The following is a 14,394-nucleotide window of genomic DNA, read 5'->3' as shown; positions in this document are numbered from 1 at the left end:
GAGACGTTGCTCACGAGCGTCATCCCCAATTTACAAATCAGGAAATTGAGGCTCGGGCATTAAGATCTCCCAGCTAGAGAGAGTTGCAGAATCGGGATTTGAACCCAGCCCACATTCCTAAGTCTTTCCATAGGCCCATAGACTGGGAAAATGAGTATACTGTGTACTGGGCCTCTTTAGGCTCTGCAGAAAGAAAGTCTCTGGTCCAGAATCGGCCAGTCTGTCATTCTCCAGTTTTCCCTCAGTCAATAAATACAATAAAATTCAATTCTATACAGACTGTGTGTGTCTGTAGGTAGGGGGAAATTCTGTTATGCTTTCAAATGCAGACATGAACATCTCCTTGGATCTGGGGAGAGAACGTTTGGAGAGAAGGGTCTCACCTGTGTTGTTTGGGGACATGGCCTTTCATGGTTTGGGGAGAGGAAAGGGTGAGTGTCACCTTTTGCATAAAGGGTGGGTGTCTTGTCCTTGAACTTTCCTGGTAGGGGCAGTACCTGGTCAGGTAGGCATTCCTGTCCATCACTTTATTTACTATGCCACCAAGACAGTCGGGGGGCCTGGGTACAGCTTCAGGTAATTAAAGTCGGCTCTGTGGGAAATGCACATAATGCGGATGATGAACATTTTAATAAAATGTACGTAGACGAAAAGGGCTGTTGATTCAGAAATGAAATGTAGTCTTCCTCTTCCTCTCCCTCCTCCCTTCCCTCCATTTCACTGGAAGCAGAAGAATTGTATATCAAGGACCTTACACAGTTTGGTGTGAAATAAGACCCGCAGAAGCAGCCGGTTAGGCTTTTTATGGAGATGTTGGTGACAGGCTGGGACAAGGGACTCAGGCATGGGGTCATCTGATTAGTAGGAGGCTACTAGGGACCCGCAGGCAACCATGCCTGGGCAACCCCTGTTCAGTGTGGGACTTCTTCCTGGAGATGGCATCACTCAGCAGATGTCTTCTAACCCTAGAAAGGAGAGTCACGGTGTATGAGTCGCAGCCAAGTGAGGACTGGCTTTAAGGGGTGTCCCCATGGGTTAGGAATAGCAGCAGAAAGGGGGTGCTTTTTGTGTGAACTCTGGCTCCCTTTTCCTCCTCGTGACCCCTACAAAATATTTGTCCTTAAAAATGTTTATTTTCACGCTGACAAACTAGACTGCACAGGGCATTTATTAAACACTAGTTCCTCCCATTTGTCCAGGGGGAATTTACATCTACAGATTTCTCAGGTCCTCTCAGTAACTGCTCAGACAGCCTGGCCCTTCTTTAACCAATGACACTGTGGGCAGGAAGACGGGCACTTGCCAACGTCAACAGCAAATCAGGGGAGAAGTGGTGGAGGACCCGAGGACTCCTGGGGTGGAGCCCTCCCTGGCCTGCCCAGCTGCCCTTCACTTGAGGGTTTTCCTCTTTCCATCTTACCCTCAACCTTCTCTGGTTGGGACTTCCCTGGTGGTTCAGTGGGTAAGGCTCCGCGCTCCCAATGCAGGGGCCCCAAGTTTGATCCCTGGTCGGGAAACTAGATCCTACCTGCCATAACTAAGAAGCCTAAATGCCACAGCAGAGATCCTGTGAGCCTCAACTAAGACCCAGTGCAGCAAAAATAATTTTTTTTTTAAGTTTGAAAGTCTTTTTTAAAAAAACAACAACTTTCTCTGGCTGATCCTCCCGGTGCCAAATGGCATTAGTTTCTTTCCAGTGGGTCCCTAAAATCCGCCCCCTCTCTCTCCTGCCTGTTGCCCCCACGCACCCTCACCCACTTGATGCATAGCAGGAGGTGGTATTTCTGTTCTCTGGGCCTCCAGGCTCATCCCCTGCCCCTGAGCCTTCTCAGAGCTGCCCGAAACAAGCACCTCTCTTCTGCTCAGCTGTCCTCTGTGGCTCCCAGTTCCTTCTTGCCTTAATTTCATAACTTTCCAACCCAAATCCACATGAATTCCTACTGTGCATCTAGGTGATCAGCCACTCCCGCACACAGCCTGAGTTTTCCACCTTCCACGCCTTTGCCCACGGCTCCTTCCTCCTCCAATGCCTTCTCCCAGGTGCTGGTGCCATATTCTCCTATTAGCTGCAGCTCTCTCCCAGGGCACTTCCCCCAGGACACGGCGCGAACGTTATGTGTGACCATCATCTTCCACCACTGAGCTGCTCGAGGCCCTTAGATCCTCACCTAGCACACAGCAGGCGCTTTCTTCCCCACCTGGATTGTATACCTTAGCCCTGTACACCAGTAAATTTTTCCAGAGCTTTCTAAGGTTCCCACAGAGCTTCTTCCAATGCCCAATCTCCTTCCCCACCCCAAAAAAGAGGCTATTCTGAGAAATGATGTTCGAATGGCACAAACTTCAGCATTGGTGCCATGGTTTGGAGACGAGAGGACCAGGATTCAAGGCCCAGGTCTGCCTTTGCCTGACTGTTATCTTGGATGAGTGTTACCATCTCTCTGAGACTTGATTTCCCTGCCTGTAAAAGGGCTTAAAAGAGGAGATAGGCCAATAGGTCAACCATGAAATGTTACCACTTAGTTCCTGTGATATGATGAGGAAGCGCCACTGTGGCACCTAGCAAGGGCGTGGCACATAGGTGTTCAGTAAACACTGAAATGAGTGACTGAGGGATTACTCGATGTGCCGCCTCCCCCTTTTTTAACGAAGGAGAGGGAAGAGCACAGAGGGGAGCTGCCCGGCCAGCTCACCCAGCTGAGCCAGTTGTGTGAGCCCTAGGAGGGGACAGTGGGGTCCCTGGCCCCTCACGCAACATCCATCAGAGTGGTGGTGGGGCTGCCTTATTTTCCCAGCGCCACAAGGTTTTTGCATCTGAGAACTCCAGAATATAAAGCAGCAATCAAGGGCAGGAGGAAGTGATCGGATGTGGCTCCCGGGTTCGTGGCGAGATAATTAGGTGTTTGATTGGCATCCTCTCTCAAGGACACCCACCTCCAGGTCCCGCCTGCAGCAGGAATTGGCTTGTTTTCCTGGCTGATGCTTGGGGGTGGGGGTGGGACCTTGGAAATGGGGGTGCAAGTGCTTAGGGGAGAGGTCTGGGGCCAGGCTTGGCCAGCATGTCTTTCATTTTTCCTTTATTCATACATTCATTCTTTCATTCAACAAACGTTGAGCACCAACTGTGTACCACGCATCAGGGATACAGCAGTGACCCAAACAAACAAAGCCCATGTCCTTCTGGAGCTGACACTCAAGGCAATAAATAAATAGGGCAGTGACTACATAAATGCATTGATGACAACTGCCATTTAGAGAAATAAGCAAAGAGATGAGTGGGTGAGGTAGGAGGAGGTGCTTGCTTGCTTTTTCAAATAGGATGGTAGGTAGGACTGGCTTTTGGGAGGAGATGGTATAAGAGCTGAGACTCAGAGGAGGCAAGAAAAAGACCCATGTGGAATGAAAAAAAATACAGTATTTCAGACAGAGGGAACAGCCACTACAAAGGCCCTGTGGCAGGAATGTACTAAATGTGTTCAGGAGCCAGCAAAGATCCTGTGTAGCTGGAGAATGACTGAGAGGAGAGTAGAAGGAAGTGAGGACGGAAATAAGTCATGTGGGCCCTTGACATTGAGATGAGCACTTTGGCCTTGATGCTGAGTCAGGGGAGAGCTATGGAAGGGTTTTGAGCAGGGGAGGGACAAGGTGTGACTTGGGTTTAACACTATCCCTGTGGCTGCTGGTGGGGAGGACTGTAGGAGGATGAGGGCAGCAGTGGGGAAGCCCACTGCAGAGGCTCCTATGGTCACCTAGATGGAGCGGTAGAGAGGATGAGACGTGGTTGAATCAGCCGACAGGGTTTGCTAATGAGAGCAATGTCCACACTGCAGCCCTGGGCCTCAGCCCAGTACCAGGGCAGGGAAGGTTGCTGCCTCGTCAGGGCTAAGGGCTGGCCATGCCCCCGAGCACCCAAGCACCTCCTGTCACCCTGCCTGCACCCCCGAGAGGGAAGACATGCCATGACTCCATGTTACAGCAGTAAATCCTCAGTACAGAGAGGCCAAGGGTCTGCCCAGACTCACAGAGCCAGTAAGTAAGAACGTCTGGACTCGAGCCCGCTCTGCCTGCCCACTGTGGGCTCCGGGCTGCCTCCAGCTGCAAGCAAATTGACGATGAAACCGGAACTTTGGGAGCCTCGAGGGAAGTCTGGTGGGCCACAGTTTTAATTGTCTGTGTGCCCTACAGGACCGAATACCCCGTGCAGGCAGGACTTGGGTCTGACTTGTTTTGGGCAGCATTGTAGACGTTTAAATTATCATTGAGTAACTGCACGAATGGACGGATGGAGGGATGGACAGGTGGACAGACAGACTGACCTGGCCCAGCCGTGCTCCTGATCTTCAAGCCAAATGAGTCCTTGTCTGGATCACACAGGTCAGGGAAAGTTTGCCCCATGAGCATCTGGAGGAAGGAATCCAGAAGAAAGTGTGATCTTGGCAAGTGTCTGTTTCTCCGCAGGTACCATGTGTAAAATGGTACCTGCATCGCAGGACCATTCATTTGCTCCCTCAGCAGATGTTTCTAGAGCATCCACTGCATGCCAAGCACTGCTGGGAAAACTAAATGAACTTTTGTATGCCAGTTAACATGGACCTAGAAAACCCTCTGTGGACAGTTATTATACTATTGTTATCATCACTGCACTGGGAGTTTGCTTAGAAGTTTTTGGCAGCCTCACCCACACACCCAGGCCTCTAGGTTTGGCCACAGTCCTGTCAATGGGCTCTGTGACCCAGGTGTGAACTGTCTGTCACCCCGGCCCAGCTGATGGAATTCAGTAAAGCCAGCTTGGCTAAGAGCTGTTTTTCACAGGCACCGCCCCTTGCCCTGGCCGTCAGATAATTGGCCCAATACATCTTGGTATCTGGAATTTACATACGATACAGGGAGTGATGGATGACTCTGGTAACCTGGTCTGTCTCTCAGCCGAGGCTCAGTTATCCATCTCAGCGGGCTACAGAGCCATCCGTCTTGTCTCCTTACTCATGGCCAACCAGCATGTGCCCTTTGTCCCAGGTCATCCCCAGCCCCCTCCTCGAGCCTACCTCTAGGGCCACTCTGAAGGCGACGTTCCCATCATGCCCAACAGCATCCCCAGAAACCCTCCTCGGTGTTAGCCTGAGACTGATGGCAAAGCCCAGAATGGTTCCATGGACCTGAGAGGCAGCGTGGGTTGTTTGGCCCCTCAGAGAGGACCCCACCCTGCTCCTGCCACAAAGCACTTCTCATGCTTATATCTACTAATGGTCATTCACTCTCAAGTGCTTTTTGAGTGCCTTCATGCCACAGGCATTTAGTTAGAACTTGGAGCTACAGTTGTGAACAGGACAGGCACAGTCCTCACCCGTAAAGGACTGACATACCATTGAAAAGAGTATGAGCACTGAAGATCCTAGACACTGTGCCAAGCACTTTACCCACTTACAGTCTGGTTCTCAAGAGATTTCCTCAGTAACCCTTTGGGCACAAATTTTTATCCCCATTTTACAGACACTAAGACTAAGGTTGAATATCTTGTCATACTGCTAGTGGGGGAGTCAGAGCCAGAATTTGGACACAGGTCTGTGGTCCCTGAATATTGTCATTGTTCCCCAGACAGACCAGGCTGTTTCAGGGCTTCTGACACATCATTCATTCATTTGACCAACAAGCATTTATAAAGTACCTACTATGTAAAAAATAGAAACTATTCTAGGCACTGAGGATAAGAAGCACCATAATCTCTGTCTTGCTATCTTGGAGTTTTCATTCTAGTAAATAAAACACACAGTGTGTTTGATAGTGATACATGTTAAGAAAAACACTAAAGGCAGGAACAAAGAGACCAGTTAGGGAGCTGCCACAATAGTCTCATTTCCTCTGTGTGGGATGCTTAGCTTCCTTAACCAGCTCATCCCCTGAACTCAGGTCACGTGTTCCCACCTTGATAACTCTTTATGCCAATCACAGCAAGTCACCTTGCTCTCTGTGTCCCCATCATACTTCATTTGTACTTTTCATGTTGTCCTTTGACACATGGTGTTGGAATTGCCCTGTCACCTCCACTGCACTGTACATTCCTCAAGGACTGGGGCTGTATTGGTTAATTTCTGTATAGTAGTCCCTAGCACTGTACCTGGCACAGAACTGGGGCTCAGTAGTTAATTGGATGGATGATTAGATGGGAATGGATGGATGGATAGATAGATAGATGGGTGGGTGGATAGATGTGTGATTAGATGGATGGATGGATGATGGACTGATGGCTGGTTGGGTGTGAGTGATTGGATAGATGGATGTTGGATGATCAGTCGGATGAATAGATGATCAGTTGGAAGATAGATGATCTGTTAGATAGATGGATGAATGGATGGATGGATGAATGAAATGAGTGGATAAATGAATGGTTGGTTGGGTGATAGGATGGATGTTGGATAAACGGCTTCCAGCCTGGGTAACATACTAGGCCCTAGCAGCCCCTGCCCAAGTTGGGAACCACGTAATGACTGGCTTTAATTAGTAGAACTAGGTAAAACGCTTACCTCTCCCTTGCCCCATCAGTTTCCATACCCACACAGAGGCAGTTCAGGGCATAAGTCAGGGTTTCACTCTTCTCCAACCCTGCTCTGGAGGTGATGTCTTAATTGGATGTCCTTTGTCCCTTTTGCCAGAACTACTTAAGCCCTAACTTGTGTTATTTGGTTTCAGAGCTCTTGGAGGATATAGACAGTATCTGATTCATTGTTTTCATTTCTCTTATCTAATGCCCAGCACACTGGAGATCATGAGTGGGTGGGTGGGTGGATGGATGGATGGATGGATGAATGTACAACATCTCTAGTTTAATCTCCCTGCAGCAAAGAGAAAGCAGAGCTCCAGGTTTGTGTTGGGGGCAGTTGGTGGCTGTATTGAAAGTCATAATCACTGGTCATCCTTTTTTTCCAGACTTGGCCTGGAATCTCAACTGCCACTTCATCCATATTTCCTTACAGGAGATAATATACATAAATTGCTTAGCACATTCCATAAATACTAGCATATATATATAGACAGTGTACATTTTAGCCATGAGCTATTTTCTATAAGGAATGTCTGTTTAAAGTTTCATGTGGAGAAAAGGCCCTAGGGCTTTAAAAATAAAATCTGGTGACAGATACCAGAAAGGGATAACAGGGGCACAAAGGTAATGCCCAGACTTGGAGAAGAGGGTCCAGGAAGCCTTCCTGGAAGAGGGGACACTTAAGCCAAGGCACAAAGGATGAGAAAGATCAACTGCAAAGAAAGAGTGAGGTCATCAGAGCTGAAGGAATTAAGTCTGTTCAGCCAAGAAGTTGGGAAACCCTGCTGCCTTTGGGTTTATGCAAGGAATTCAGTCTGGTTGGGAAGGAAACAAAGAGATGGGAAGATGGGGGAACGACTAGGGACCCAGTGACACCCAGATGGGGAGTGTAGTGATTGTCCTAGAGCAGTGGAGAGCCAGAGGTAGATTTTGAGCAGGGGAGGGAAATGTTGAAGAACCATTTCAACCCCTTCAAAGTAAAGGAGTAAGTGAGGTCCTTACTTCCTTAACCCCTAGTCCCCAACAATGACTGTGTCATTTTTAGATCTCTTCTCAGAGTTGGTATTAGGGGCATATTGTCTGAGTGTAGGGGTGTCTTTGGAGCTGAGAAGAGTGTGAGCACATGCTGGGGGACTGATCTGCATACGCAGGGGTCCCCGACTTCCAGGCTGCGGACCAGTGTCTCCTGTCTGATCAGTGGCGGCATTAGATTAGAAAGAAAGTGCATAATAAATGTAACATGCTTGAATCATCCTGAAACTATCTCCATGCCCCGGTCCATGGAAAAATTATCTTCTTTGAAATCGGTCCCTGGTGCCAAAAAAAGTTGGGGACTGCTGTTTTAAAGGATATATATATTTTAAAATTTATTTGGCTGCATCGGGTCTTAGTTGCGTCATGCAAAATCTTTTGTTGTGGCATATGGGCTCTCTCGTCGCAGTGCACTAACCCAGTTACTCCGCAGCAGGCGGAATCTTAGTTCCCCAACCAGGAACCAAACCCACATCCCCTGCACTGCAAGGCGGACCACTAGGGAAGTCCCTAGATGTGTCTTATGTGTGTCTCCCCTATAGGAGCATAGCATCTAGCGCAAAGCTTTATGCCCCCATTAAGACTTCAGGTCAAGATCCTGTGTTAAATTTCTTTCAAAACTAGTTATTCTTGTAAGATTCCCAATTCTTCCTGGTTGGGGAAACACAGTTGAACAGCGAATGTTTACTTGCTGGCCCCATAGATAACCACCAGCTTTCCTTCACCACCCAAGAGCCATCCTTCCCTCTGAGGAAAACCAGCCTCTTAACCAGCTGTGCAGCCTGGGCAGGTAATCTAAAGTTTATTGCCTTAGTTTCCTCATCTCTAAAATGGGAGAATCAGATTCAATTCACATGAGCTGAAGTGTGAGACATGCCTCCATGGACGGGACATGAGATGATTGTAAATAGACCTGACGCGAGAAGGGGTCGGCTTGTGTCAGGAGCAACAGTTAATCCTTCTCCGTGGTCATCCATTCCTTCTCATTCGAACAAGAAGAAAGTCTTTCCCTTTAACACTTCCCTAGCACTTGCCAACCTCCGTTTATAACAAAGACAAACAGCAATGCTTTGTTTTCATTGTACTTTTAAAGACTACCATCTGTTCATGGCATCGGGTCCTCTAGTGATAAAAAGAATTTCCTTTTCAAATGTACTTATTTAGGTTAAAAAAAAAAAAAAAAGAAGTAGTTGTTATGTAAAAGGTCAAAAACAGGTGAAATATATCTATGATGCTAGGGTCAGAATGATGGTTACCTTTAGGGAGTACTAACTAGGAGAGGGCATGGAGAGCCTTCCAAGGTGCTCGGAGCATGAATATTCTGTGTATCTATCTGAACAAGATATATAAGGGTGTAAGAAATTTGAGCTTAAAATTGAACTTAAAGTTATGCAAAAACAAGGAAATGAATCCGTTTGAATATAAATACCAAGGACTTTGTTTAATTCATGTGGAACATCAATATGGCAGAATGCATGCAGAGTGGTATGTATGGTTGAAGTTCAGGCAGTGATGAACTGGACAGCCTCGAAAGTTCCTTCTGGCTCGTATGTTCCAAGACCCTGCATGCCTGGGAAACTCCAAGGTTGCCCAGCAAGGTGATGACAGACCCTCCCAGAGTTAGGAGCACTTCCCAGACAGTGGGCGTTTCCCGTAGACAAGCAGCAGAGCTGTAGGTTCCATTAGAAGAGCCCTTCTTCCCTTGCCCCAGCCTCTTCCTGCCATTCCTAGTCCTGGATGCAGCTCAGTCCCGGCTTCCTTTCTTTCTGCACACTGGCCCGAGCCTCAGCTGCATCTATCATCTGCTCCAAGCTCATTAAAATTATTTCTTTTTAGTTGCAAATGGGCTGTTTATGATGATCATTATTTGAATGGTCTGCGCCGGGCTCCGGGCTGTCTGTCTGCTGCTGATGGCCGGTTAATCAGATGAGTCTTCTCCCCGCCTGGGCCTGGCCCAAAGTCTGGGGCTGTGTTAATCATGGCTCCCCTAGGGCTGGGGGCTGGGGGCCGGGTGGGAGAGGATCCCAAGTTCTGCTTGGTCATCAAAGAGGGCCTGCAAGCTGTGTATGTGCCTGGGAGTTCAGACACTTATTTTTAAAACTCAACTTCAGACGGGTGCTGGTTGTCTATGAGAGTTTTTTTGTATTCCTTCAAAATAAATACAGTGCTATGAGTTTTTTTTTTTTTTAATTTAAATACATTTATTTTAAAAGACTTGTCAGTTCTCTCATTGGCCATCTTGCTTTGTTAATGTTTAAATAGTCTTGTCTTTTAGGGTGGGAGGGAGTGGTTTTTTATTTTCTTTGCCTGTTAGAGTAAAACTTGGCAATACTCTGCCATCCTTTTATTCGGGGGCAGGGGTGTGATGCTGGGAAAGATTGAAGGCAAAAGGAAAAGAGGATGACAGAGGATGAGATGATGATTGGATGGCATCACCAATTCAGTGGACATGAACTTGGGCGAACTTTGGGAGATGGTGAGGGACAGGGAGGCCTGGCATGATGCAGTCCATGGGGTCGCAAAGAATCAGACACGACTTAGCAAATGAACAACAACAACAAGGGGTGTGAGATTTTTACCAACCTGTGAAATCCAGAGCGCATAGAATCACTGATCTAGGGGGTTGTTCTCTGCGCTCTCAGTTTATCTAAGTTTAATTAATCAACCAACACTTGCTGAACAGTAGTACTGTGCTTGATGCTTTACACATTTATAACATTTAAAAACAGCTCCCTCAACATCCCCCAGCTAGTGAGGAAGGGACAGAAGCCCAGTGAAGAGCAGGACATTTTAATTTTGCCTTTAATTTTGCCTTTATCTCACCAAGGAGATAATTCACACCTGAATTATTAGGAATATAATTTGTTTCTTAGTCCCTGCTTGAATCAACTTACAACATATTAATGTGTCCACCACGTGAGATGAAGTATATAAGGAGCTTTAGCATGTTGCCTGGTATGTGTAAGGACCTAGTAAGTGATAGTTGTGATTATTTATTTGGGCTTCCCAGGTGATGCTAGTGGCAGGAGACATAAGAGATGCAAGTTTGAACCCTGGGTTGGGAAAATCCTCTGGAGGAGGGCATGGCAACCCTCTCCAGTATTCTTGCCTGGGAAAATCCCATGGATAGAGGAGCCTGGTGGGCTATAGTCCACCGGGTTGCAAAGAGTTGGACACAACTGAAGCGACTTAGCACAATGCACGATGATTATTTACCATTGTTGTTGTTGTTAGTGTACTTAGCATAGACAAGCAGCAAGACTTCAGGGTTGAAGGATGAACATAGATGTAAGACAGTGTTGAGAAGAACGTAGACATCAGACACATCATCTGCTCCTCTAGGGATGAACAGGGAAGATACCAAGAGCTGGGCTTGCCTGGGGCTGGAGTTGGAGGCCTGCTGATGTTCTGCGTCCCGTCTCACGCTGCCCTGTCTACAGTATGGATGCAGCAGACAGCTTCATGCCCGCCAGCAGCCCGGGAGCTTAGGGCGGAGGGAGCTGGTGCACTTGCACGGTGCCATTGTCTGGTACAGCACATCAGACACTTGGACTTATCCTGCTCTGAGATTTCCTTTCGGAACCTGGGTTTGATGTTTTAAATAAGGAGTCAAAGGTCAACCCCCATGAGGTTGCTGGGATGCTGGGAGAGTTAGTATCCCAGAGATAAGAACATTGTGTCAGATACATGATCATCTGAATCGTGTGATGTTAACCCAAGTCTCAGTTCTGTTTGTCCTGTAGCAATGTAAAAATCACACCTTTATCTTCAAGACAGATGAAACAAACTAAGAAAAACTGAGCATCGTGCCGCAAACTCCAGTTGACCAGGACATTCTGGTTCCTTTCCTCCTGCCAAGTGAGGGTCCATCCACCTGGCTGCGCTGCCTAGTTGGGTTTTGCCTACCTTTGATCAGTCCTATTGCTGCAAACACAGATCTCTCCCTAGTCACTTGATATTTTGGTCACAGTCAACTGTGGTTTCTTTATTGGAAACTGCAGTTATTTTTAAATGATGATAAACCAGAAATCTCCTTATTTTCTCTATCACCTTGGTAGACTGTCAGAAATTGTTGCTGTTTTCTCTCTCTCCTCTCCCATGACACCCTGTTCCTTACCTGGCTCAATAGTTCAATGGGACGTCTGGCCTAGAAGTCCCTGCACCTTGGAGTTGGTGCACCCAGTGCTGTGGCAGAGTTGATTTCAGCACCGTGGAGAGCACCACACTTCGCAGTCTCTTGCCCCTCTGTTTTAATGATTTTTTTTTTTTTTTTGCCTTGACCTTCTCCCTTCTAGTCTCATGATTTTCCAAAGAAGTTAGACATTTCTTCAGAAATAGGAAGTCCTTGCCTGATTTTTCCCAAAAGCTCCATAGGCAGAGACACTTATTCTGGGTTTAGGGTAGACGCTCCAGCCTTCAGTGGGTATGAGGTTTATGATGCTATGGTGAACTGCTGTGGAGCAGATTTACCGACTCTCAGACATGATATAAGACAATTACCATGCATTTTGTCTCTTAGAGGGAAAAGGATTTGCAGCGGGTTAATAGTACTTTTATTTCATTATCTAATGGTAAAAGTGTTTCATTGTGTGTGCAAGATGAATGCATATTAGTGATGACAAATGGGGTCTTTCAACACGGTACCAGGCCTCGTCATACATATGTTAGATTAAAGAGTTCACCCTCGAAATACACTCTCGCATCTGCGTGTGTGTTTTTAATAAATCTGATTGCAGAAATTTATTGCATCACCGGATTTAGGAAATTATGGGGCTTGATTGCTGCAAATATAATCGGGTGATATATACAGAAATGCTCCTCGAGTTATGGTCCAGAAAAAAGCCCATCTCGGGATGGTGCAAGAAAGCAGCAGACCACATAAACAGAGCATTTCTTGAATTATGCAAATGAAATCCATGACAACTCATGGTGAATTGTACTCCCCTTGTGAAACTGCCACCGTTAAAGTGAAGAAAGCTGCAAGAGGGGTGATCAAATATACATGTACGACCAGCAGACATTGTCTGTCATGTGTGAGCTGGAGCGTCCCCCACTTCCATCCCTCACTCTTTTTTTTCACTCCTTGGTGCATCCTGTAAAAACCTGGTCTGAAACCTTCATTGCACATAAGCAGGCAAAGCTGCTTCCAATCCTTTGCTCTGAATCCAGCAGTCTTCAATGAAATATTTCTTATACTTGAAGTGAACCTTAAATGATTTACTGCAGGATACACAAAAGGTCATCTTGCTTCTTATTGGCACCTTCATTTTTCCAAAATCTACTGAAATTAAAAAGCCATCTATATCTTAAAAGGCGTATTTATGAACCCTTAAGTGTAAGTAAGTCATAGTTGGAATAGTTCCCACCTCTGATATATGAAAGCTGTCGACAGCACTTTCTTACACTATAATATGCCCATACAATATGCCGCACTTTACTATTTTGACACGGTTTGGAGATGTTTTCTACAGTTACTGACAAGCTTATGCCATCACTCCCTTGGAAATTTAAGAGGTGGGGCAGAGGCGTAAGGAAGAAATGAAAAAAAAACAACTCCACCCAACTTTATGGGAGAGTATTGATCTGGCCTGACTTCTGACAAGCAAAAAAGCTGTCCTGGATTTTTTTTTTGGTTGCATCCCCAGTTTCGTAAATTATTCATTTGTGCCAGGAGTCAATATCCTGTCTTTTCTCAGCTTTTTTGTAAGTTAAGAAAACTTGTTTGGAATGCTGTTTTGTACAATGATTAAAAAGGAAAAGGAGGAAAAAAAAATCTTTTTCTTTTCTCTCTCTCCTTTTTTTTTTTTTTTATTGTTCCAGAAGGAGCTTAATTCCGTCGCTTCCGAGCTGTCTGCACGGCAGGAGGAGAGTGAACATTCTCATAAACATTTAATTGAACTCCGCCGGGAATTTAAGAAAAATGTACCTGAGGTACAGTATAGTTGCTGTTATAGAATTAACTCAGTAGGAATGCAGATTTTTCTCCGTTCAAACTATATTTTGAAAACTATAGACATAAGTGACTAACAAGAAAAGAAGCTAATTAGCCACAAAGAAAAATTACAACCCTCAACGTTTCTGCATTTCTCCATATAGTGGCACTCAGCGGTGCTGTCTAGAGTAAGAGCAGGACGCTTCTCCACGGAAGCCATTGTTTTTGAGGGCTCTGTACAACATCCATTTTCCCCCCACATTAACGTCCAAGTCAGACGCTTGGCCTTGACAGCAAAGACAATTTGTCTCGTGTTCCTGATTTTGTTTTGCTTTCCCCTTGGCGTCTGGGAGATGGTGGCTGTAGACTATCACCCTCTCCAGCCCTTCCCTTAATCTCCCAAGTCTGAAAGTGGCACCCATCCCCCATAAATGTGCCTCATTCTTCACCTCTTCCTTTGCAACTCCAGCCACCAGCGTTGTCTTTCCCAGCTGCTATGAGGGTGGTCCAGTTAATGACCAGCCCCCACAATGTAAGAGTCCCGCAGGGGAAAAGACGAGAATGGACACGTTTCTTCACAGGGGTGAATGTGTGAATTTTTTTTTCCTCCTCTATCAGGCCCCCTGTTGCTCCTCAAATTTTTTTTTTTTAATGATGGAAATAAATGCAAATAGGAAGAAGACAACCTCCTGACTCCATATGATGTTGGCAGGGATGTGACCCATCAGAGGCATGAAAATGGGAAACAGACACCCAGCCCATTCCCAAAGCCAGCTGTGCCTCTGTGGTCAGCAGAGGGTGGAGCTTTCTGTCTCAGCCCACTCAGGTGGCCTGCATCTTGGAGGAGAACCAAACAGGGTCTGCCATTCCGAAGGTATTAATGTTAGACCTA

The 14,394-nt window shown here is 46.5% G+C and overlaps 1 protein-coding gene across 1 annotated transcript in view; it reads left to right on the top strand.

Annotated features, from left to right (window-relative positions):
- Positions 1-14,394, top strand: part of CUX2 (cut like homeobox 2) — a 265,294-nt gene that overhangs the window by 154,948 nt on the left and 95,952 nt on the right. Inside the window, exon 2 of the mRNA XM_065904450.1 lies at positions 13,391-13,501. Coding sequence (XP_065760522.1) covers positions 13,391-13,501 — 111 coding nt within the window. The remainder of the gene's footprint in view (positions 1-13,390; positions 13,502-14,394) is intronic.

This window comes from Muntiacus reevesi, chromosome 13, assembly GCF_963930625.1.
Source record: "Muntiacus reevesi chromosome 13, mMunRee1.1, whole genome shotgun sequence".
Lineage (NCBI taxonomy): Eukaryota > Metazoa > Chordata > Mammalia > Artiodactyla > Cervidae > Muntiacus > Muntiacus reevesi.
Note: the sequence above shows the minus strand (reverse complement) of the source record. Positions and strands in the feature narration are given on the sequence as shown.